General features: G+C 41.9%; 1 protein-coding gene across 2 annotated transcripts in view; it reads right to left on the reverse strand.

Annotated features, from left to right (window-relative positions):
- The window catches only part of LOC121532053 (tyrosine-protein phosphatase non-receptor type 5), a 32,156-nt gene extending 5,674 nt beyond the window's left edge, over window positions 1–26,482 (reverse strand). The window contains exons 1-10 of one of the 2 annotated variants that reach the window (XM_041837701.2): window positions 26,265–26,482; window positions 20,809–20,918; window positions 19,338–19,623; window positions 18,510–18,632; window positions 17,704–17,796; window positions 5,417–5,670; window positions 5,002–5,194; window positions 1,438–1,522; window positions 1,227–1,306; window positions 1,014–1,151 (exon numbers count right to left, since the gene is read on the reverse strand). In XM_041837701.2, the coding sequence (XP_041693635.1) occupies window positions 1,014–1,151; window positions 1,227–1,306; window positions 1,438–1,522; window positions 5,002–5,194; window positions 5,417–5,670; window positions 17,704–17,796; window positions 18,510–18,632; window positions 19,338–19,616 (1,245 nt within the window). In that variant the 5' untranslated portion in view covers window positions 19,617–19,623; window positions 20,809–20,918; window positions 26,265–26,482. Of the gene's footprint in view, window positions 1–1,013; window positions 1,152–1,226; window positions 1,307–1,437; window positions 1,523–5,001; window positions 5,195–5,416; window positions 5,671–17,703; window positions 17,797–18,509; window positions 18,633–19,337; window positions 19,624–20,808; window positions 20,919–26,000; window positions 26,077–26,264 lie in introns of those variants that run through there. The other variant, XM_041837702.2, reaches the window with a different exon arrangement.
- Window positions 26,483–26,716: the final 234 nt, after the last annotated feature.

The raw sequence follows: 26,716 nt of genomic DNA on the forward strand, positions 1-26,716 counted from the left end.
GGGTGGCAAACCAGTTTTGGACCAGAACAGCCCGGTGAAAACTAACATTGTCCCATATAACCACAAATCCAGCAGGCTCCTGATCTGGATCAGGGACAAGCATTGTGTAAATTGCATCCAGAAAAGTGAGCCTATGGCCGGTCTTGTACGGACCCAGTGTGGCATTGTGATGGAGGACCCCGTTTTGAGTGATGGCAGCACACATAGTTATATTACCCCCCACGCTGTCCAGGGACATTGGTAATTGCCCTCTGTCCTTTTACATTTCTTCAGCGGCGCCTGGTTTTGGTGAGGTTGAAGCCAACCTCATCCACATAAATAAATCTCCTTCCTTCTCTTCTTTGCCCTCGTCCTCTTCTTCCTCTTCCTCTTCCTCTTCATTTTCCTCTTCCTCCTCCTCCTCCTCTTCCAACACTTCGTCTTTGAATTTGTCCTCGTTGTTGTCCCCTGCCTCTCCCTCCTACTCCTCTTGCTCTCTGTCCATTGTTGGCATCCATTGTTCAAAACAGGTAATCTGACCTTTGACCTATTTATAGGCCTATACTACAGTAAAGCAGTGATTGGTTAGTGATCAGTTAAGCAATTAGTGTTTGCACATGTGAAGAGTGTGTGTGTGACCTGGTGAATAAGTGTAGCATTTTGAATGGTTGTGTTTGGAAAAGGAAAGCAAGTCACTTCCTGTTAGATTTTTGTGTTTTAGGTAGAGAATTGTGTGTAGTGTTTTGAAAAAAGTGTTTTATGCAATTGACAACTGAGTCAAAGGCTGAGAAATAGCTTATGGTTTTGGAGATTTGGTGTGTAGTTTTGCACTTTGAGTGAGAGGTTTCAAAAATCGTGTGACATGAAAAGATTTTGTGTGTAAGCAGTCGGAAAAAACTGTAATTATTATTATATTATTATTAATATTATTAAATATTGTAGCCAGGGTTCACATTGGACATTTACTGTTAAGGGTGGGCTTCTACCACACCATCCTCCTCTATCCATCCCTCTCTCCCTGTCTCCCTCCTTACCTCGTTCTTCTCCTCTAGGTTAGTGATCATGACGATGATAGGACAGCGTTCCTGCCACACCATCCTCCAGAAGTCTCCCACTGTGTTCACTGTAGGACCCTGGGTAGCGATGTACGCCCGCTCCTCACCCCCGTAACCCTGAGGACAGCAACACAGTAGTTCAAGTGAGAGCACTTGTACACAGGGCCAAGCCTTTTGCAGACAAAGACGTACCTGTAGGTAGTTAGCGTTGATGTAGGTACTGAGGAAGTCATCTTCATCTGCTGTCTGGAGTATCACTCTGCTGTGTGTGTCTGGAAAACACAGGATCCCATTACAAGAAGTGTGTCTAGTGTTGTCTCTCACCTCTACTCGACATAACATTTTGTGACAGAGGCTCAGAGACTGATTCAAAATGGCTGCTGTTTGTAGTGTCTCTACTCACTGGGGAGGATGGTCTTGTAGCGGTTCTTTCTCACCAGGCCTGGGTAGTTATACTCCTTTGGGTCCACAAAGTTCATGGGAGTTTCCTGTCAATGGCAACAGAATAATGGATGTAGCTTAGCAATGTATGGCTGTGTAGAGGAAGTGATAGCCCTGCTGAATTGTGTGTGCAATGTGCATGATTGTGTGAGTGTCTCTGTTTGTGTGTATTGTAAACAAATAGTTTATACACAAATAGTTTATACACAAATGACAGAGTACATTTCACTCTAATTGAAGAAAATGTAACTCTGCCACAGATAACATTTGGTCCCACTCTAAAAAGAGGAAAACATACTCTGGCAACATTTTTTCCCAGAGTTTTATATGATCAGTTTAGTGTTGATATTTAACTCTGCATTTCACTCTGTACAGTATTAATTGAAAATAACTCTCTGCATTGTTGTTCAGTATTCTAGAGTAAATTATTTAGAGTAATGTTTACTCACAATATAATCGCAAGAGTTAATTAAACTCCTATGGACTCAAACACAACACTGTTTTGGTATTTAAATGGTCCCATTTGAGGTGTAAGGGTGTAGAATGAGTCTCATTCACATATTTCTTAATGTGTCATATTATGGTGGCTTACAATGTGACATCCAATCTCTACTGGTATCCATTTACAGTGCATTCGAAAAGTATTCAGACCCCTTCGCTTTTTCCACATTTTGTTACGTTACAGCCTTATTCTAAAATGGATTAAATAATTTTTCCCCTCATCAATCCACACACAATACCAGAAATCAGATATACCTTATTTACATAAATATTCAGACCCTTTGCTATGAGACTTGAAAATGAGCTCAGGTGCATCCTGTTTCCATTGATCATCCTTGAGATGTTTCTACAACTTGATTGGAGTCCACCTGTGGTAAATTCATTTGATTGGACATTATTTGAAAAGGCACACATCTGTCTATATAAGGTCCCACAGTTGACAGCGCATGTCAGAGCAAAAACCAAGCCATGAGGTCGAAGGAATTGTAGAGCTCCGCGACAGGATTGTGTCGAGGCACAGATCTGGGGTAGGGTACCAACTCATTTCTGCAGCATTGAAGGTCCCCAAAAACACAGTGGCCTCCATCATTCATAAATGGAAGAAGTTTGGAACCACCAAGACTCTTTCTAGAGCTGGCCGCCTGGCCAAACTGAGCAATCGGGGGAGAAGGGCCTTGGTCAGGGAGGTGATCAAGAGTCCGATGGTCACTCTGACAGAGCTCCAGAGTTCCTCTGTGGAGATTGGAGAACCTTCCAGAAGGACAACCATCTCTGCATTTCTCCACCAATCAGGCCTTTATGGTAGAGTGGCCAGACGGAAGCCACTCCTCAGCAAAAGGCACATGAAATCCCGCTTGGAGTTTGCCAAAAGGCACCTAAAGGACTCGCAGACCATGAGAAACACGATTATCTGGTTTGACAAAACCAAGATTTAACTATTTGGCCTGAATGGCAAGTGTCACGTCTGGAGGAAACCTGGCACCATCCTACGGTGAAGCATTTTGGTGGCAGCATCATGCTGTGGGGATGTTTTTCAGTGGCAGGGACTGGGAGACTGGTCAAGATCGAGGGAAAGATGAACGGAGCAAAGTACAGAGAGATCCTTGATGAAAACCTTCTCCAGAGCACTCAGGACCTCAGACTGGGGCGAAGGTTCACCTTCCAACAGGACAACAACCCTAAGCACACAGCCAAGACAGCGCAGGAGTGGCTTCGGGACAAGTCTCTGAATGTCCTTGAGTGGCCTAGCCAGAGCCCGGACTTGAACCCCATCGAACATCTCTGGAGAGACCTGAAAATAGTTGTGCAGCGACGCTCCCCATACAACCTGACAGAGCTTGAGAGGATCTGCAGAGAAGAATCGGAGAAACTCCCCAAATACAGGTGTGCCAAGCTTGTAGCGTCATACCCAAGAATACTTGAGGCTGTAATCACTATTATTCTACAAAATACTGAGTAAAGTGTCTGAATACTTATGTAAATGTGATATTTCAATTTTTTATTTTAATACATTTGCTGAAATGCCTAAAAACCTGTTTTTGCTTTGTCATTATGGGGTATTGTGTGTAGATTGATGAAAGAAAAAAGCAATTTAATCAATTTTAGAATAAGGCTGTAACGTAACAAGATGTGGAAAAAGTGAAGGGGTCTGAATACTTTCCGAATGCACTGTAAGAGGGAGGATATCCTGCAATTTTGCATCACCCATGACTCTGCAAGTCAGAGCAGGGAAGAGAGTCCTTTTGTTACAGACTACCTAGATCACATAAACTAGAACTGCCTTGTCACACCAGCCTTCGCTTTGGCTTCCCCTCCTGTCCAGCTCAGGCGTTCGGCGTCGCCGGCCTTTTAGCTTCTGCCGAACCTGCTGCTGGCAAACGCCGTTCACTCATCAACCCCGGACTTGTCTTGTCATCATTACACACAACTGGTTCCAATCCCCACTCTATCACTGTATATATACTCCCTCTGCCATTTGTATTTGTCAGTCATTGTAAATGTTACTTGTTTTCCTGAGAGGAATCTCTCCTACTATTTCCTGAGTATTTTATTTTGCACTTTGGGTTTGCCCTGTGCCTTTTTGTTTATTAAGTTATATTTTGAGCACAACAGCGTTTGGGTTTCGCCCCGCTTTGTTCTATGGTGCTTAAATAAATTCAGTAGTTCTAAACCTGCGACTGCCTACTGCTCTCTACACTAGTGACATTCCTTCTCAGTAAATTGCAATAAATCCAACCACTTACAGATTAGATTAGTTTAGGAAAATGTATGTTACATATTGTGTAGCATAAGATCAAACATGCGAAAACAGAGAAATTAAAACAAACAATTCTAAGAACCTACCTGCAACAGAGCATGCTGGGAAATATGACAATGACGCCCTTCCCACATCTGTGGATACTCCATAGTTTTAACTCCCTGTCTCTGGTTACTCTTAATGGAGTTAAAAGTACTCAGGCCCAATCAACTCCAGTTATCAACACTAACTCCAGGGAGCGTATCACTGTTGAGGGTTAAGATAACTCCAGCAGAGTCAAGTCAACAACAACAACAGAAATTACTCTGTGATTTCAACTCTCCTTGATTTATTGTGCTCTAATTGTGAGTGTGTACCTCTACTTTACTTTACTGACTTTATTGTCCCCTCTACCTTAGAGAATGCATGTGAGTGTGTACAGTATTCCTGCACGGAGACCTGTTTTGTGCGATTGTGAGTGTGTAGACCTACAGTACCTTGGTCTTAGAGGGAGAGGGAGAGGGAGAGGGAGAGAGAGAGAGAGAGAGAGAGAGAGAGAGAGAGAGAGAGAGAGAGAGAGAGAGAGAGAGAGAGAGAGAGAGAGAGAGAGAGAGAGAGAGAGAGAGAGTGTGTGTGTGTGAGTGTGTATCTCAGCCTAAATGTGTAATGTATCCTCTATAGAGCTGGGTATGCTAATGTCTTTCACTGTGTCCACATCTCACCCACCAACTGTTTATGGTAGCCTCTGGGTGTACAGCGCTTCTTGGTGTGTGTGTGTGTGTTACTCACATAGAACTCAGCCTGTAGGGCCTGGTTGTCTATAGCGCGTGTGTGGAGCTGGCTAGGGGTGAGTGTGTTTGTTCCCTCCCTCAGGTACTCCTTGGCAGTCTGGTCTCTGGGGGAGAGCTGGGCTCCATAGCCATAGGGCTCCGTACAGCCAGGAGAACACATGTCCAGGGTCAGAGACACGTTGGAGCCCCTCCTAACACACACACAGACACGTACACACCCACACACACACAGGACGGCACCAACACATACAAGAAGAACAAACGTACAGACATATACAAGAAGAACGTTGTATTGTAATTGTGCACGCACACACAGAAGCACAACAACACACACAAGAAAAAGGCATGAACGCATACACACACAGACATTCCCCCTAGACCACCTCTCCACCCACTTCCATCCTCCCACTGACCTCTCCTGCAGGCCCACAGGTGTAACAGAGAGGGTGGTGATGTCCCCCTCTGTCCTGGTGTCCAGGCCCAGGTCAAAGACAGGTGTCTGGGGTTCAGCTTCCAGGTCCATCAGGTCCTCCTGGGCGTCTGTCCACTCTGACAGGGTGAAGGAAGGCTGGCGACTCACTGACTGACGTCTGTCCCCATGGTCAGTCACCATCGCTGCTGACCACCACGCATCACCGTACGCCAACTTACACAAAATGTGGATGACCTGGAGACGCAGCATCAAAATGCACATTTTAGAACTGTTAAAGGTCCAATGCAGCCATTTTTATCTCAATATCAAATAATTTCTGGGTAACTATTAAGTACAGTACCAGTCAAAAGTTTGGACACACCTACTCATTCAAGGATTTTTCATAATTTCTTACTATTTTCTACATTGTAGAATAATAGTGAAGACATCAAAACTATGAAATAACACATATGGAATCATGTAGTAACCAAAAAAGTGTTAAACAAATCAAAATGATTTTATATTTGAGATTCTTCAAAGTAGCCACCCTTTGCCTTGATGACAGCTTTGCACACTCTTGGCATTCTCTCAACCAGCTTCATGAGGTAGTCACCTGGAATGCATTTCAATTAACTGGTGTGCTTTCTTAAAAGTTAATTTGTGGAATTTATTTCCTTCTTAATGCGTTTGAGCCAATCAGTTGTGTTGTGACAAGACAGAAGATAGCCCTATTTGGTAAAAGACCAGGTCCATATTATGGCAAGAAGAGCTCAAATAACCAAAGAGAAACGACAGTCCATCATTACTTTAAGACAAGGTCAGTCAATACGGAAACATTTCAAGAACATTGAAAGTTTCTTCAAGTGCAGTCGCAAAAACCGATCACTGCACCTGTACACAGCCTTTCTGAAATTAGCCCACCCAACTACCTCATCTCCATATTATTTATTTTGCTAATTTGCACCCCAGTATTTCTATTTGCACATCATCTTTTGCACATCTATCATTCCAGTGTTAATACGAAATTGTAACTATTTTGCACTATGGCCTATTTATTGCCTTACCTCCATAACTTACTACATTCGCACACACTGTATATATATTTTCTGTTGTATGTTTTACTTTATGTTTTGTTTACCCAATATGTAACTCTGTGTTGTTGTTTTTATCACACTGCTTTGCTTTAATCTTGGCCAGGTCACAGTTGTAAATGAGAACTTGTTCTCAACTGGCTTACCTGGTTAAATAAAGGTGAAAAAAAAAAAAAACATCAAGCGCTATGATGAAACTGGCTCTCATGAGGACCACCACAGGAATGGAAGACCCAGAGTTACCTCTGCTGCATAGGATAAGTTCATTAGAGTTACCAGCCTCAGAAATTGCAGCCCAAATAAATGCTTCATAGAGTTCAAGTAACAGACACATCTCAACATCAACTGTTCAGAGAAGACTGTGTGAATCAGTCCTTCATGGTCGAATTGCTGCAAAGAAACCACTACTAAAGGACACCAATAATAAGAAGAGACTTGCTTGGTCCAAGAAACACAAGCAATGGACATTAGACTGGTGGAAATGTGTCCTTTGGTCTGATGAGTCCAAATTTGAGATTTTTGGTTCCAACCGCCGTGTCTTTGTGAGACGCAGAGTAGGTGAATGGATGATCTCTGCATGTGTGGTTCCCACCATGAAGCATGGAGGAGGAGGTGTGATGGTGTGGGGGTGCTTTGCTGGTGACACTATCTGTGATTTATTTAGAATTCAAGGCACACTTAACCAGCATGGCTACCACAGCATTCTGCAGTGATACGCCATCTCATCTGGTTTGCACTTAGTGGGAGTATCATTTGTTTTTCAACAGGACAATGACCCAACACACCTCCAGGCTGTGTAAGGGCTATTTGACCAAGAAGGAGAGTGATGGAGTGCTGACCTGGCCTCCACAATCACCGACCTCAACCCAATTGAGATGGTTTGGGATGAGTTGGACCGCAGAGTGAAGGAAAAGCAGCCAAGAAGTGCTCAGCATATGTGGGAACTCCTTCAATACTGTTGGAAAAGTATTCCAGGTGAAGCTGGATGAGAGAATGCCAAGAGCGTGCAAAGCTGTCATCAAGGCAAAGGGAGACTACTTTGAAGAATCTCAAATATAAAATATATTTCATAGTTTTGATGTCTTCACTATTATTCTACAATGTAGAAAATAGTAAAAATAAAGAAAACCCTTGAATGAGTAGGTGTGTCCAAACTTTTGACTGGTACTGTACCTTACTGTGATTGTTTTCAATTAAAATGGTCAAAAAGAAACAAAAATAGCTTTTCAGCAAATAACAATTTCTCAAGCAAGACTGTCTAGGAGTGGTCTGAGTGGGGAGGGGACCACTGAAAACTAGCTGTTATTGGCAGAAAGGTTTGGAACTCTTTCTTATTGGTCAATTAACTAATTTACATAGGTGGTTATGGGAGAGCCACCCCTTAAGTAAACTGGAACTTTGACCATTTTTTCAATGGTAAACGGCCTGAGTAAGACATCTTCATTTATCCACCATCTTTGACTTTAGGGGCACAGATCCACAAGACTTCACTCAAAGCCTTTGTCGGTAATTACACATAGAATATCTCTGCCTTATTTATTGATGATTGGCTGTAAGAATGGATTTAGTGTCTATCATGTCAAAACGCAAGGCAGATGATCTCAAACCCAGGACTTGGCCCATGAGTGTGGCCACTGCCATAGACTTTTGGGAAAGACAGCATGCTATGAACACAAAGCTAAGTTCTATGATAAATTCACTCATCAATGGACAGTTGAACGACAAGACACAGCCACCTTTCCCGAGGAATTGCCATTGCAGCAAGAATAGACCCAGAAGTTACTTTGTCAGGATGAACATGGTACATGTGTGTTTATTATTACAGAGTTGTTTGTGTCTCCTCTGTAAAAGCATTCATAATCTTACATTACATTTTAGTCATTTAGCAGACACTCTTATCCAGAGCGACTGCATACATTATTTTATTTTTATATACTGGCCCCCCGTGGGAATCGAACCCACAACCCTGGCGTTGCAAACGCCATGCTCTACCAACTGAGCTACATCCCTGCCGGCCATTCCCTCCTCTACCCTGGGCCAATTGTGCGCCGCCCCATGGGTCTCCCGGTAGCGGCCGGCTACGACAGAGCCTGGATTCGAACCAGGATCTCTAGTGGCACAGCTAGCACTGCGACGCAGTGCCTTAGACCACTGCGCCACTCTTGTCTAGCCTATTCTCCAACTAAAAACTAGTGTACATTGATAATATATCATAACTATTTATGAAGTTGGCTACTTTATTGCCAGGCTTTTCAGGCCCCTGTTAATTTTCAATGTCATTCTGTTAGATACTTTTATTAGAAACGTTTTTTTTTTATAGTGTAATGTCTTTAACTTATGTAGCCTACTTGGAATTTCACCACCATCTTTTTATCTGTTCAACAACACAGATCCAGGTCAAGCTCACAGAGGTTGCAACAAATGCCTACAGACAGTTCCACGGAAATGGGGTGAAAAAGCAGATTACGTCATCATGCACTGGACGGACAACCATGTACGGCAACGTCAGAATGAGGTTCACAAAATGCAAGGGAATATGTGGACAAGGCAGAGAGGAAAACAATAGAGACTGAAACTGGGGCCAGTTTCTCTGAGCTATTTACAGTGCATTCGGAGAGTATTCAGACCCCTTGACTTTTTCATTTTTTTGTTACGTTACAGCCTTACTCTGAAATGGATTAAATTGTTTTTTTCCCCTCATCAATCTACACACAATACCCCATAATGACAAAGCAAAACAGGTTTTTAGAATTATTTGCAAATGTATAAAAAATTAAAAACGGAATGTCACACTTACATATGTATTCAGACTCAAGTCTTCTTGGGTAAGCTTGGCACACCTGTATTTTGGGACTTTCTCCCATTCTTCTCTGCAAATCCTCTCAAGCTCTGTAAGGTTGGATGGGGAGCGTCGCTGCACAGATATTTTCAGGTCTCTCCAGAGATGGCTGGGCCACTCAAGGACATTCAGGGACTTGTCCCGAAGTCACTCATGTGTTGTCTTGGCTGTGTGCTTAGGGTTGTTGTCCTGTTGGAAGGTGAACCTTCGTCCCAGTCTGAGGTCCTGAGTACTCTGGAGCAGGTTTTCATCAAGGATCTCTCTGTACTTTGCTCCGTTCATCTTTCCCTCGATCCTGACTTGTCTCTCAGTCCCTGCCACTGAAAAACATCCCCACAGCATGATGCTGCCACCAAAATGCTTCACTGTAGGGATGGTGCCAGGTTTCCTCCAGACGAGACGCTTGGCATTCAGGCCAAATAGTTCAATTTAGGTTTCATCAGACCAGAGAATCTTATTTCTCATGGTCTGAGAGTCCTTTAGGTGCCTTTTGGCAAACTCCAAGCGGGCTGTCATGTGCCTTTTACTAAGGAGTGACTTCCGTCTGGCCACTCTACCATAAAGGCCTGATTGGTGGAGTGCTGCAGAGATGGTTGTCCTTCTGGAAGGTTCTCACATCTCCACAGAGGAACTCTGGAGCTCTGTCAGAGTGATCATCAGGTTCTTGGTCACCTCCCTGACCAATGCCCTTCTCCCTGATTGGTCAGTTTGGCCAGGCGGCCAGCTCTAGGAAGAGTCTTGGTGGTTTCAAACTTCTTCCATTTAAGAATGATGGAGGCCACTGTGTTCTTGGGGACCTTCAATGCTGCAGAAATTTTTTGGTACCCTTCCCCAGATCTGTGCCTCGACACAATCCTGTCTCTGAGCTCTACAGACAATTCCTTTGACCTCATGGCTTGGTTTTTACTCTGACATGCACTGTGGGACCTTATATTGACAGATGTGTGCCTTTTCAAAATTGAATTTACCACAGGTGGACTCCAATAAAGTTGTTCAAGGATGTTCAATAAAAACAGGATGCACCAGAGCTCAATTTCGAGTCTCATAGCGAAGGGTCTGAATTCTTTCCGAATGCACTGAAAAAACATATAAACGCAACATGCAACAATTTCAAAGATTTTACTGAGTTACAGTTCATAGAAGGAAATCAGTCAATTGAAATAAATGAATTAGGCCCTAATTTATGGATTTCACATGACTGGGCAGGGGCGCAGCCATGGGTCCAACCAATCAGCAGGATGTGGAGGTCATGGGCTGGCGTGGTTACACGTGGTGTGCGGTTGTGAGGCCGGTTGGACGTACTGTCAAATTCTCGAAACTGATGTTGGAGGCATCTTATTATAGAGAAATTAACATTCATGCAGTCAGCATGCCAATAACACGGTCCTTCAAAACTTGAGACACCTGTGGCATTGTTTTGTATGACAAAACTGCACACTTTAGAGTGGCCCCAGCACAAGGTGCACCTGTGTAATGATATAATCATGCTGTTTAATCAGCTTCTTGACATGCCACACCTGTCAGGTGGATGGATTATCTTGGCAAAGAAGAAATGCTCACTAACAGGGATGTAAACAAATTTGTGCACAACATTAGAGAGAAATAAGCTTTTTGTTCGTATGGAACATTTCTGGGATCTTTTATTTTAGTTCATGAAACATGGGACCAACACTTTACATGTTGCGTTTATATTTTTGTTCAGTATAAATTGCCATATTTCATGCCCATAGACATGGCTGTAGTGGACCCTATGCATAATCTTTTAATGGGGACAGCAAAACATGTTTTTTCCGTCTGGAAGAATATTGGTGTGCTGGATGATGGAATACTAAGAAATATTCAGCTTAAAGTTGACTTACTGAAAGCACCTGCAGACATAGACCTGCTACCATCTCATTTTAAAAATAAATGTTCTTACAATACAAAAACAATAGACAACTTAACATTTACATACAGTACATTAATTTCTACAAACATTGATGACATCACACTTGCTCAGACCCACATGTTTCCACCGTATCCAAACTGATCCTGCCTGTCTCACAATATGATTTTCTCTTCTTCCTCATCCTTTGAATATCTCCAGTTCAATAATGCATTTGATTCATAAACTGTCTTAACGATGGAGGGTCATTTGATTTCCCAGTTTTTAAGCAAAAGTTTTTTCAAAATGATTGACGAGAAAAGTACGGTCCAACCTATTGGGTATCTCACCGCACCCTCATATGCCACGCCTTGAAATATGCAGATATACAGATTAAAAGTACATTTATATTTTAAAACTTCTGACAGCCTAGAAAGTTGGCTGTCAGAAGTTTTAAAATATAAATGTACTCCGCCCATAACTTTTGGACTTTATAGCAATCCCAGAAGGCAAGAATCATTGAGTCACTGTTAGTTTTACACTTAAGACATGACTCTGCCGTTGTGCTGTAGAATTTGTGAATTTTTTCTCATATAATTTTCGTTAACTGTAATTTAGTCAGTTATGTTACAACACTCCCTCCATCTTGTGCCAATATTAGTTATTTTTAGGTCTTGATTACAATAGTTTATATTTTTTTCTATGAGATTGTCAGTTGGATAGGCTTTCTGCAAGGTTTTATATATCTTACCTCATATGAGTAACCTTTCTGACTGAAATAGAATTCCCTCAACATTGATCTGATGTCCAAAAGATTTCAGATTGACATTTTATAATATAAAAGTTTTAAGTTGCATGTATTTGAAACTGTCTACATTGGTCAGTCCAAAATGGGTTTTTAATTCTGTCATGGAAATCATTTTATTTCCTATTACTACCAAGTAATTTACGGTTTCTATGCCTTTAGTAATACAACATGTGGGACAATTTATTGGTGAATTCTGAAAAGCTGTCCAAGGATTGTTCGATAGGGGTTTGTTTTTTGGGAGCGCTATTGATTCTTGTAGAATCGGTTTCATTTTCTTCTATAATGTTACAGTGTTTTCAACTATGAAGTTGTTCTTAGCTCCATCCTTTGAAAACAAACACGTGAAAAGATTCTGGGGATGAGCATGCATATCTTCAATATGTAACCATGGTTCCTCTTTAGTGCATTAAAAAATATTTAGCAAATAAAAGCCTTGGGTGGCGAGTTGATACAATTCCAATGCTGGAAGGTTAAAACCACCGTCAGACTTAGGGATTTCTAAAACGTTTTTATTCTATGAGTTTTATTTACCCATATATAGTATGTTATGGCTGAGTATACTTTTAAAACCTCTTAAGGATCGGACCCTTTTTTTCAATTTTCACCTAAAATGAAAAATCCCAAATCTAACTGCCTGTAGCTCAGGACCTGAAGCAAGGATATGTATATTATTGATACCATTTGAAGGGACACAGTTTGAAGTTTGTGGAAATGTGAAATTAATGTAGGAGAATATAACACATTATATCTGGTAAAAGATAATACAAACAAAAAAACAAGTGTTTTCAAAAAAGAAAAATGGTTCCATCATCTTTGAAATGCAAGAGAAAGGCCACAATATAATATTGCAGTTTAGGCGAAATGTACATGTTGGCCACTAGATGGCACCAGTGTGTGTGCAAAGTTTCAGATTGATCCAGTGAAGCATTGCAATACTGGACTATTTTGTATCAAGTCTGCCCAAATGTGCCGAATTGGTCAATTGATAAATTTTGAAGTACATAACTATAGAGAACATACAAAAAATGATATGGTAATACAAAATCTAAGTTTACACACTCCCAGGAATGTCATACATGATGGATCATTAGCTTTTACACTAACATTCACACATCTAGATGGCCGGGCGGGGTGGGTGTGGAGCCAGAGACAGCAGGGGTTCAAACTGTAGAACCCAGTTCCTACATTTGAATATAAAAATTGATTTTATTCAACAAAACTATGCTACATTTTATCTCTGGGACCCTTAGGATACAAATCAGAGCAAGATTCCTGAATAATTGTACATTATTTGCCTTCAGAGGTGAACGTATCAAACCAGTTGCCGTGATAATATTTTTGCTGTTGTGCACTCTCCTCAAACAATAGCATGGTATTTTTTCACTGTAATAGCTACTGTAAATTGGACAGTGCAGTTAGATTAACAATAATTTAAGCGTTCTGCCCATATAAGACATGTCTATGTCCTGGAAAGTTTGTTGTTACTTACAAAAGTCATGTTAATCACATTAGCGCACGTTAGCTCAACCGTCCCGTATATGGGAAACCGATCCCATAGAGGTTAAAGAATGTCTTTAGTGGGGTAATTGGTATTACCGAAAATAAATATAAAAACTTTGGGAACCATGCCATTCTAAAGAGGTTTATTGTACCTGTAAGATTTCTGGGAAGATTGTTTCATTTAATTAGATCTGTTTTCATGTTGTTGAGTAATGGGATCAAGTTATCTTTATATATTTGTTGTTTGTTGTCAGTTATTAAGAATCCTAAGTATTAAAGATTTTTTGTGGTCCACTTATAGCATTTCTGTAGATCATGAGTTATTCTTTCGGCATGTGGTTCAATTTCCAGTGCAAACAGGAGGGGAAGAGAGGACATCCCTGTCTCGTGCCCCTTTCTAAAGCAATTACATCAGATAATGTATTATTTGTGTATATTTTTGCTTTAGTATATATATATATATATATATATAATATTTTTTATAAAACGTATTATTTCAGCTGGACAATTGAAGGCTTCCAACGTTTCTTCTTAGAAAAGGCCATTCAAGACAGTTGAAAGCGTTTTTGGCATCAACAGCCATTATTGATAAATCTACATCTTGTTTTTAAGCGAATTGCATTATACTGAAACATGTTCTTGTGTTTGTTTGTAAGTGTCTATTTTTATAAACCCTGTTTGATTAATATGTATCAAGTCTGGTAAGACTTTTGCCATTCTGTTGCTTATGAGTTTTGTTATTATTTTCTTGTTGCAATTTATTAAACATATGGGTCTGTAATATGCAGGGTATTCTCTAGATTTCCCTGGTTTTAATTCAACTTAAATAACAGTTTGATACATGGAATTCAGAAGCACTGAATTGAGTGACATGTGTGTAGTCTTTTGAGTAAATGGGCCGCTACTTTGTCCCAGAATGTCAAATAAAAATCTATGGGAAAGCTGTCCATACCTGGTGCCTTTTTCCGTGCAAATGTTTTAAGAGTGTCTAATGTTTAGTTTTGGGTGATTTCTATTTTTAGTGATAATTTTTTGTCTGCTGATAGTTGCTTCAGAGTTATTGAGTCTAAGAAGGCTGTAGGATCATTCCAACATTGTTTAATTCTGATTTATATAGATTTTCATAGAAGCTTAAAAAAAATGTTGGTTCTAATTAAAGCATTTGTATCCTTATCTTTTAAAATTATAAATATGAAAGATTTAAAATGCCCAAAAGGTTAAGAGCATGACCTGGCCAACTGACTTTGATATGAGAAACTTGTTAGGAGGCGGTTATAAGAGAGATGATATACATGTAGGTCCTGATGGTACCAAGTACTTACACGACATTGATCAGAGTGAGAATAAGGATCTGACCAGTATTGAATTTGCAGTGAGCTCAGACATAATTACCCTGCCCCCTAAACAGCTGTTTGTTATAGCAAGTGAAGATAGGAATGATCTGTATAGCAGTGGAGGGTCCTCAGAGGAGGAAGGGGAGGATCATCCTACTCAGTGAATTTCAGTAAAATGTAAATAGTGAAACATTAAAAAAGTTATCCTTTATAGATAAAACTATACTAAATACATGGAGTGTACAAAACATTTGGAACATCTTCCTAATATTGAGTTGCACCCCCTTTTGCCCTCAGGACAGCCTCAATTCATCAGGGCATGGACTCTACAAGGTGTCCAAAGCGTTCCACAGGGATGCTGGCCCATGTTGACTGCATATCCTTTGGGTGGTGGACAATTCTTGATATACACGGGAAACTGTTGAGTGTGAAAAACCCAGCAGCGTCGCAGTTCTTGACACAATCAAACCGGTGCGTCTGGCACCTATTATCATACCCCGTTCAAAGGCAATTCAATCTTTTGTCTTGCCCATTCACCCTCTGAATGGCACAAATACAACAATCCATGTCTCAACTGACATCAATAAGGGATCACAGCCTTCACCTGGATTCACCTGGTCAGTCTATGCCATGGAAAGAGCAGGTGTTCCTAATGTTTTGTACACTCAGTGTATATTCACATCACTAAATAGCTGATTAAAACACACTGTTTTGCAATGAAGGTATATAGTAGCCTCAATAGCACTCTGTTGGGTAGCACCATGGTGTAGCCGGAGGACTGCTATTTTCCGTCCTCCTCTGAGTACACTGACTTCAATACAAAACCTAGGAGGCTCATGGTTCTCACACTCTTCTATAGACTTACACAGTAATTATGACAACGTCTTCCAACCCTATCAGAACTCTTGCTGCATGAACTGACATGTTGTCCATCTATATAAATCTAGTGCTGAAAGCCTAACCTACAGCTAGCTAGCACTGCAGTGCATAAAATGTGGTGAGTAGTTGACTCAAAGACAGAGAAAGACAATAGTAGAGTTTTGAACAAATTAATTTCTTAAAAAAGAGATAGCTATATATCTATATTATTATATATATTCTACAATGTAAAAAATAGTAAAAATAAAGAAAAACCCTTGAATGAGTAGGTGTGTCCAAACTTTTGACTGGTACTGTATGTTGACTACGGAGTTAGCTAATATGGTGACAATGATGTAGGCAGTGTGTACTAGTTAGCGGTTATGGTATGAAGGTTTTGCTTGGAGAGATTATTTTTGTCAGGACAAAAACAGCTGTTGAAAATGTGAGAGGAGGAGAGTGCATAGATGTGATGATTAGTGATGTTCAGTTAGAGAACGATTCCTGACTCTTTTTACTGACTCGAGAATCATGATTCTGGACAGATCAGTGGCAGCAAGTCTTAAAGGTCATGAACAGTCAAAATCATGTTTCTCATTAAATTTGAAGATATTTGAAGGAAACCAGATCAAAGTATGATGACCAAAGTATGAAAAATGACTGTTGCTTCTACATTGATAAAATTGTATCATAAAGTTACTTGTCCCCTCCCCCATGTCAAACACTTTGATGAATTATTAAGGGGACAAGGTGACATCACCTTAACTCTCATTTTAATACACCAAAATCTCTTACCTAATTTAAATAAGTACCGCCTTGTAACCAACATCGGAGAAGGCGTTTTTGCAGAAGGACGTAGTTTATATAGCTAGATAGCTACTTTAATTGTGGCTAAATGTGACTGTAAGCTAATATAATTAAAAGTTCACCCTATTCATCTATGGCAAAGATACATATGTTTCCCCTTTCATCTGTGTCTGGTGTTAGCTACATATGTGTTAGCTAGTTACTGGCTAGCTAGGTCTTCAGACAGCATGGAACCAAAGGGGGGGAAGGGTCGTTCAAAACTCTGACAGTTGTCAAGTCAACACAGCCGTCAGTGCTCCTGTGAACCGTATCACAAGAGAAATGCCAAACAGGCAATGTTGTTTGAGTTGCTTTGTGTATCACCAAATTAGCTTGAGATAATTTTACTACAACATTGCTCACTGCATCCAAGTTGCTTGACATAGGCGTTTGAAAGTGCTGTCAGTCAAGGCAAGCTCATGAATATAAGCTCCCCGCCCACTCAGCCTGTCTTTTCAAACTTTCTGGTAGTTAGCCAAGAGAGAAAAAGTACTTTTCAGAATGACTGTTCAGGACCTTTAAACCTTTACTGGTTGAGTGTTTTGCCAAGTCCTTTTTGTCTGTTTTGCTCTGTAATCATGGCCAGTTTGGAAGCCTTTGTTTAGGCCTCTAGAAGTGCAAGTGATATAAAACACAACATATTAATAAATGTACTGTAATATACAAATACCTAACAGCCAACCTGCTTGCACCAATCCCATGTAATTACAGTAAAATACTGTAAAATAAAAATGTTATGATTACAGTAGCATTTACTATCTTACAGTATAGTAGGCAAATGTTACACTATTGCACTGTATCGTTGCTCTGATATTACAGTAATTTACAGGAAGCTGGTGGTAAGTTACTGTGAATATTACAGTAAAGTACTTGGCACTTGCCAGAATTGGGCAAAGATACATCAAAGGGTATCTTGTTACAAATACAAAATGCCTTGAAGACTAACATATCCTTAACTACAACAACATTCTCAGTAACGGTTGCAGAAATGTTCTACTTGCTGTGACATGTTTTTTATAAACCAACCTTAGTTCAATGCAATGACTGTAAGACAAGAGCATCTGCTAAATGACCAAAATGTGCATGTCAAATGAACACTTGCAAAGCACACAGCAGCGTTCATCAGAGTGTGTGTGAAAGGGACCTACCATGAAGACAATGATAGCCATGCCAATGCCTTCGGTGGCCTGGAGGACCCAGTAGTTCTTGGTTTTCTCCACCTCCACCATCACGCACAGGGACTGTTTGACAGACACACAGAGAGACGATGTGGGACATACATACTGGTGACATTTATTTCCATATATTTTTTATTTTAACCTTTAGTCTCGTTGAGATAAAAATATATTTTTCAAGAGAGACCTGGACCAAGACAGAAGCATCAACACATCTGTATCAGACAAACAGGCACATGACATCAACCAGACTAAAAGTATATTAATACAATAAGCAGCACGTCAATAACGAACACAACACATCCCACTGAAGCCAGAAAAACATCAGAGAGCAATATGTCAAGCCCACAGGAGGCTGGTGGCAGCTTAATAGGGGAGGACAGGCTCGTGGTAATGGCCGGAGCAGAATGAGTGGAATGGTAACAAACACATTGAACACATGGTTTCCATGTGTTTGATGCCATTCCATTCGCTCCATTCCAGCCATTATTATGAGCCGTCCTCCACTCAGCAGCCTCCACTGGTCAAGCATTAGAGTTTGCAATAAATCACAGGGTCTCTGCTTTACATGTGGAAATGACTGAATGCTATGAGGGACTGTCCTAACTTTGTGACCTGGCCAGGATGTTTTTTTTTAAACACTATGAACAAGTCAAAAAAACACTATGCGTAATGTCAACTACAGTTTGATTCTTTATCAAACGTTCCTATATATGCCACCACCATATAGGCTTGTGTTGTGTTGCAATGTCAGTGTAGAGGTGTGTCCAATTACTCACGTCCACTCCAAACACAGGGTTGAATGACAGGAGGACGCCAAGGTAGAAGTCCAGGAGCTGCAGGGCTTTGTAGAAGGCTGAGAAAAGCCCATTACCATCCACCATGAAGAAGGCCCAATAACCCTTAGAGGAGGAGAGGATTCAGATTGTTTTCAATGAGGCCATTCATTTTGCAGCAACCACAATACATACAAACAAAATCACATATTTAAAAACAACAACAGATAGCAAGGGATATTTACAAGCAAAGTAGGCTAAGTGCAATTTTAAGCAGCAGTGGAGAGGAGAAGTAGAGAGGGCAGGAAGAGAGCAGGGGAGAGGGGGTTAGACCCCCCCCCACACACACACACACACACACACACACACACACACACACGAGGAGGGAAGTCTTAATAACATAGAAAATATGTAGCGTGACCAACTTCAGTCTGATATCATAATAAGGGCCTCATTCACAAAGACGTTTGCACAAGTGCTAATTTCACACCTGTCTCTTTTTCCAGCATGAATACATCATAAACGGACAGTATCCTACAAAAAGGCCAGAATATTTTCTTGTTCATTCACTTTTCAGACAAGACAGGGAATATTCCATCAGAGGAAAAGCTTCAGTTGACCTGCTCCTAAATGTAGTGAACAATACATAAGACCAGTAGATAAAGGCAATGAAGTTGAAAATTATTTTTTGTTTCTGACAAGAACAGGTACTTTCACAGCTAGGCCTTTTCGAACTGTGGTTGAACATCTACTTGCATTTATGAACAATCTTTCTACAACATCCTTTGCCTTAGTGCCTGTCGGAACCTGGCAGCATCTCAGCTGACCCACCGTGATTTGGGAGATTGTGCAGAGCACGGCACACCAGTGCATCCCCATGGCAATGGTGTAAAACTTGTCCCTCCACAGTTCCTCTGGATGTCTCTGGGGCCCTGGGGGGCCTGTCCCTTGTCCTGGGGGGCCATCAGGGCCCGGGGGGCCATCTCCTGGTTGAGAGGGGTCGATGTCTGTCGTTGGGGGGTCGTCCAGCCATATGGGATCCTCGTCTGGCTTTAGGAAGATGGAGTCCTCCGTCTGGGAACGGGTCGAGCTCCTCAGTCGTCTGGTCATGATGCCCCTGAGACAAACCAGGAGGGGAGGGGGGCAGGTAGGGGAGGGGAGCAGGTAGGTCAACAATACAGTAATATGATGGGCGCCATTATCTGGACAAATGCAAATGAATACTCTCAGCGAAACCTCCATCCAGAAAATGAGCCTGTTGCAGCTCAATAATGTGGTGTGTGTGTGTGTGTTACTCGCATTGAACTCAGCCTGAAGTGCTTGGTGTGTGTGTGTGTTGGGTCTATTCTTCTGACCTATTCAGGTTTGAGTGGCTCGCATCTCCGAATCCTCTTGTCTTACTGAGATTGTGCTCTTGTTTGTGTGTGAGTGTGTGTGTCTGTGCTCTATTGTAGAGAGAGGGATGAGTCAGGGGGAGAGTTTACAGCTCTGTCCATCTCCATGGCAACAGAGTGCTCTCATCCCTCCCAGGCATAATCATCCACTGACAACACACAAACACACACACGTGTACAGCATGCATCTCTTTCTTTCTCTCAATCAGTAGTCTATTCAGAGTCCTTTTCTGTACCACTGTTTTGTCTTTCCCCATTAGTAAGGGTGCTGCTCATTCGCTTAATTGTGTGTGTGTGTGTGGTTTGTGTTTTGTGTGTCTATGGCACATTTTCACCCGTCTCAGAGCTTTATGTCATGCTCTAAATAACAATATTCATTATCATATGGAGTAACATTTTACATTTTAGTCATTTAGCAGACGCGCGTATCCAGAGCAACTTACAGTTAGTGAGTGCATACATTTTTCAGACTGGCCCCCCGTGGGAATCGAACCCACAACCCTGGCGTTGCAAGTGCCATGCTCTACCAACTGAGCTACAGGCAGTCTGAGCCATGCAGTTCTCACACAGTGTACAGCTCTCTGACTGGATGTCTATGGTACCACATAATGACATATTAGAAAACCTGATTTAATAGGATCTCTCTGTATGGTACAAAATATTCCTAATTGAAACTAAGATTCTCACAAAATGTACAGTAGCATTAAACCAGGTTTGAGAATGTCAGAATCCAGGTTGATTTCCGGTTGTAGCCTATTTTACTTCTGATACTTACCGACACTAATGCAACCATTCTGTTATTTAATATATTCTCTTTACAGTTTGACATTGTTTACTTTTCAGCTGATTTATTGAATCGCAGAGTCCATCCAGCCAATGAGGAAGTCTGAGGAGGTCAGGTGACTTACCTATGGAAGGTCTAAGGGTACAGGAAGGAAGACAGATCACATGATCAAGTCAAATTCTGTATCCCGTGGCAACCACCAGTTGTCGGCCATGTTGTATGACAGAATCAGTCCTGGAAGAAGATAAAATGTTTTACTCAGTTACACAGATATTTCTAATCTGTGAATGAGTCTGATCCAAAAACCATCCGCAAAAATATATACCAGGCAGTAAAATAAAGTGGTCATTCTGAAGAGGAGATTAGTAATCCAGTGTAATCTAGAGATGTACCAGAGTATCATTTTGGCCAGTAACCAACTGGGATGTGATTAGAAGAGGATGGAGATGGACGGTGAACCAGTAAACTAAACTAAATTCTCTCTCTCTGTCTCTCTCTCTCTCTCTCTCTCTCTCTCTCTCTCTCTCTCTCTCTCTCTCTCTCTCTCTCTCTCTCTCTCTCACCATACCAGTCAGTCAGTCACAGACAAAAACACTCAAATGGAGTTAGACACATGAAAACAGTCAGACTTAGTAAAACAGTCAGACCGACTGTCAAACAGTCAGACCGACCCAGTCCAATCTGTAGGCCACGCATGTTTCAGCTCTTTTTATTTTCCTCTGTCCCTCCCTGTCTCACTGTGTCTGTCTTTGACTCTGTCTGTCTCTTTCTCCCCCCTATTTCTCTCTCCCTCTCTTTTTTCTCTCTCTTTATTCCTCTTCTCCTTCTCCTTTCCTCTCCTCCTTTACTGTACTGCTGAATGAATGTGGTGAACTCAGCGGAATATGAGACCACACAGTGTGTTTGTGTGTGTGTGTGAGCGCGAGTGTTGAACAGAGGGATGCTGCTTTGAGTCCTTTTCTCTCTCCGCTCGCTGCGAAGGTGGGTTTGAAGTGATGACGCCAGTCGGGCTGGCCAGTAGCCATGGCAACGTACGTACACACCACACACACACACACGCACACACACATTGCAGCATTGAGTGTTTTATAATCGAAAGCGATGGTTTAAGCTCACAGAGATCCTTCCTCTCAATGGATGGATGGATGAGCAGAAGGACGTATGAATGAGTGGAAGTACAGATGTGTGGATGGACAGACGAGGGGATGGATGGATGAATAGGAGGTGAGCAGCACTATTTTGTGTGAAGGTTGTTTGATGAGCTGCCACTGTACAGCTGGCATTTCAGTAACCATGGTAATGACGAGCATACAGAACACACACACCCGTATCAAAGCTTAGCGCAAGGTATACAGTATGCCACTGAGACAATAGTATGTATACTGAACAAAAATACAAATGCAACGCGTAAAGTATTGGTCCGATGTTTCATGAGCTGAAATAAAAGATCACAGAAATGTTCCATACGCACAAAAGCTTATTTCTTTCATTTTCTGTGCACAAATTTATTTACATCCCTGTTAGTGAGCATTTCTCATTTGCCAAGATAATCCATCCACCTGACCAGTGTGGCATATCAAGAAGATGATTAAACAGATTATCATTACACAGGTGCACCTTGTGCTGGGGACAATAATCGGCCACTCTAAAATGTTTTGTCACAAAACACAATGCCACAGATGTCTCATGATTTGAGGGAGCGTGCAATTGGCATGCTGACTGCAGGAATGTCCACCAGAGCTGTTATCAGAGAATGTAATGTTCATTTCTCTACCATAAGTCGCCTCCAATGTCGTTTTAGAGAATTTGGCAATACGTCCAACCGGCCTCACAACCGCAGACCACGTGTAACCACGCCATCCCAGGACCTCCACATCCGGCTTCTTCACCTGCGGGATCGTTTGAGACCAGCCACCTGGACACCAAATAATTTCTGCACAAACTGTCGAAACCTTCTCAGGGAAGCTCATCTGTGTGCTCGTCATCCTCACCAGGGTCTTGACCTGACTGCAGTTTGGCGTCGTAACTGACTTCAGTGGGCAAATGCTCACCTTCGATGGCCACTGGCATGCTGGAGAAGTGTGCTCTTCACGGATGAATCCTGGTTTAAATTGTACCAGGCAGATGGCAGACTGATGTCACATTGTTAACAGAGGGCCCCATGGTGGCATTGGGGTTATGGTATGGGCAGGCACAAGCTACGGACAACGAACACAATTGCATTTTATCGATGGCAATTTGAATGCACAGAGATACCGTGATGAGATCCTGAGGCCCAGTGTGCCATTCATCCGCCGCCATCACCTCACGTTTCAGCATGATAATGCACGGCCCCATTTCACAAGGATCTCTATACAATCCCTGGAAGCTGAAAATGTCCCAGTTCTTCCATGGCCTGCATACTCACCAGACATGTCACCCATTGAGCATGTTTGGGATGCTCTGGATCGACGTGTACGACAGCGTGGTCCAGTTCCCGCCAATATCCAGCAACTTCACACAGCCATTGAAGAGGAGTGGGACAACATTCCACAGGCCACAATCAATAGTCTGATCAACTCTATGTGAAGGAGATGTGTCGCGCTGCATGAGGCAAATGGTGGTCACACCATATACTGACTGGTTTTCTGATCCATGCCTCTATTTTATTTTTTAAGGTACCTGTGACCAACAGATGCATATCTTTATTCCCAGTCGTGAAATCCATAGATTAGGGTCTAATGAATGTATTTAAATTGACTGATTTCCTTATATGAACTGTATCTCAGTAAAGTCTTTAAAATTGTTGCATGTTGTGTTTACATTTTTGTTCAGTGTGTTAATGATGGTCCAAACAGTGAGAGCACCCTCCTCTTTAGGTCCTAAAGACAGCACTTGCTCAGTCACTCATCTCAGTTCAAGACTACAGTACATAGTGTTGATCAGAAAGTAGAGTATACAGCACTAAGCACAAGAGCCCCAGTATAGCCTGGTAATCTAATGGTTGCTGCTTTAAACAATGTTACTTGTTTCTCTATTTGGCAAGTGACCCAGGCTACCATCAGTAGTCTACACCCCAATAAGCAAGCCATGTGTAGCAACAGCACTGGGTATCCACTCTACAAGGCTAAGCATATGTTGTGTGATTCATTTCGATAAGTCGGACATGTTCCTCTTGCTCTTTGGTTTTGGTACACAGGTAAAGACCCTCAGACATGAAGTATCCAGGTAACGTTTTTATTTTTATTTTTGGGAAATCAAACTTTTTGATTGAGATCATTCTATAAAATAGACCAACAAAAACGGAGGACAGCAATGGAAAGGCTGACCATCTTTAGAATACGCCAGGTTAATGGATCGATGAACAATTTATCATCCACAGTTAATGCATTCTGAGCCTGAAAAACACTGAAACAAACAAACAAATTACAGTAGAGATAATTTGTGTGAGTAGGAGAAAAACCCAGTGGAACATTACAGCCATTACGGCTAAGCGTTCTATGATCACAATTCAGATGGTTGAAAATGACCCCCTCAAAGATGGTTCTTGAATAATGTGTTTTTACAGTATGTTCATAAAAATAATATTTTAGAATGGGTGCTGTGTGGGCTTCCTGCTCTTGTCTATCACATAATACAATACACCTAATAACATCTGATTATGAGACAAAGAGACAGATATCAAAGCCAGCCCTCCATGAGCCTCCCACATAAAATACAAAATACATGTCACCGTATGAGACTTCACACAGTCCCTGTCCCAGGAGAGAAGACCGGGCCTGTATTCACAAATCGTCTCAGAGTAGGAGTGCTGATCTAGAATCAGTTTTGCCCTTTAACATCATAATGAATAAGATGACATGGACAGGGGGGACCTGATCCTAGATCAGCACCCCTACTCTGATGCCTGATTCGCACTACAGGGTCAAACCGAGCCAAGCCAAGCTGAGCTGTACTGGGCATGCCTGGTTATGCATCCACCATAGATGCTGGAACCATGCTGGATAGGACAATGTGAAAAGAAAATATCCAAACCAGCTCAGTATGGTTCAGGTTGGCTCTAGTATGAATAAGGCATGAGACGCCTTATGAATACAGGCCCAAGAGCTCTCCAAGGACCAGATTAACTAAGCCTCTCACACTTGGGAAAGTTTTGTACCTGTTCTTTTTAAAAGAGACTACGGCGTGCAAGGTAAGAACTAAAGGTAAAATGTAGTTTAGGAGAAGGATAATCACACAACTCAGAACCAAATCTTATGTGCACTAGCTAGCTAACTCAATTTAATTCTGTGGGCGGAGGTGCCAACATCTGAACTAGTGAAAACAGCAGATGGCATGCAAGAGAAGAACAAAATTATGTTTGAAAGTAATTTCTGAGAAAATAAAATAGGAAATAAGGAAATTGCCTGTCACATTGTTGTTTTCTTCCAGCTGAGACAGTGGGTGAGGAGGTTAGAGGTCGGGAGGTATCGAACAGTGTTGTGTTAAGGCAGGCAGGAGGAGGAAGCTCTTACTGAAAGTGATGATAGGACGGTAACAGGAGACATGGTCACGAGAGACAGAGACATGCCTCCCTCAGCAGCTTAAATCCCTCACATGCACGCAAGCACACACACACACACACACACACACACACACACACACACACACACACACACACACACACACACACACACACACACACACACACACACACACACACACACACACACACACACACACACACACACTCGATTCCCTTTAACAACAGCGTATTAAAATATTGATCAATAAATAAACATAAAATGAATTCCCCCAAGGAAGGTTTGTTAGTAAACAAAATAAAATAATCAACACTGCGGAGATGTATGCAGCCAAGTATCATCCTTCACCATCTCAGAAAATAAAACATCCTTATTTACAACCTCCTACTTTCCCAATGAGGAAAGATTGCATCAACATTAGGCCTACATCTAACCACTACAAAGTATACAGAATATTTTCATTCTTTGGTAGTCATTCATACTGAGACAGAACACCATTAATATCACGTACAGCGCTACGGTGAGCCAGAGAGATCAAACTGCACAGAGAGAGCTGCATGAAAGCATCCGTAATGAATCCCACAGGGATGGGAGCTGTTGCATCTCTCTATGGTAACTCGCATATTTTCGTGTATGAAAAGATATACACATACCCAAACAATGCAGTTACTGAGACAAACACACTAGATTATACGATGAAAACAGTACTAGATTCAATACTTATAATGGAAGGCAACAAAGCATAAGTACTGAGAGAAAACACACATATACACATGCACTCGCACACACGCACACAATACAACTCCCTCCCTACCTTTTACGGTCAGTAGCGCAGCAGCCAGCTGTAAACATTGATATTCACTCCATGTTGTCGTGCAAAGAGGAGGAAGAGAAGGAGAGAGAGAGAGAGAGAGCGAGAGAGAGAGAGAGAGAGAGAGAGAGAGAGAGAGAGAGAGAGAGAGAGAGAGAGAGAGAGAGAGAGAGAGAGAGAGAGAGAGAGAGAGAGAGAGAGAGAGTAGGGGCAGCACTAGGCAGTCATTACCCAGTCGTATGGTCTAGTCTGGCAGGGCTTTCTTACCTGGGTGTGCTTCTCTTCACATTACCATCCTTCCACCCTCTCAGCTCAACCCTTTGACACAACACAATCTGAAAAGACAATTGTTATTCCTTTATCAGTGTGTGTGTGTGAGAGCGAGTGTGTGACGGTTTTTCTTTTGTTTGTTTCCAGGAGGAGAGCGATAGATCCACAAGCGACAGCCTCGTCTAGGTATATGCAGCAAGAGGCTATATGGTAGCCTTGGCAACAGAACCAGAATGAGGGAGAGGGAGAGGGAGGGATAGAGAGCGAGAGAGGGAGTAGGGAGGAGGGAAGAATCATAACACATCGCTGAGCAGTGAGCACCCCCACTGTCCCCTCTCATTCCAAGCTGTAGGCTTTGCCACCCACCTCTCCCTTTCCCTGTCTTTTCCCTCTCTCATCCTTTCTTTCTTTCTCCCTCCAGCCGGTCTATACTACATCATCACCCATTC

This window comes from Coregonus clupeaformis, chromosome 19 (genome assembly GCF_020615455.1).
Source record: "Coregonus clupeaformis isolate EN_2021a chromosome 19, ASM2061545v1, whole genome shotgun sequence".
Classification (NCBI taxonomy): Eukaryota; Metazoa; Chordata; class Actinopteri; order Salmoniformes; family Salmonidae; genus Coregonus; species Coregonus clupeaformis.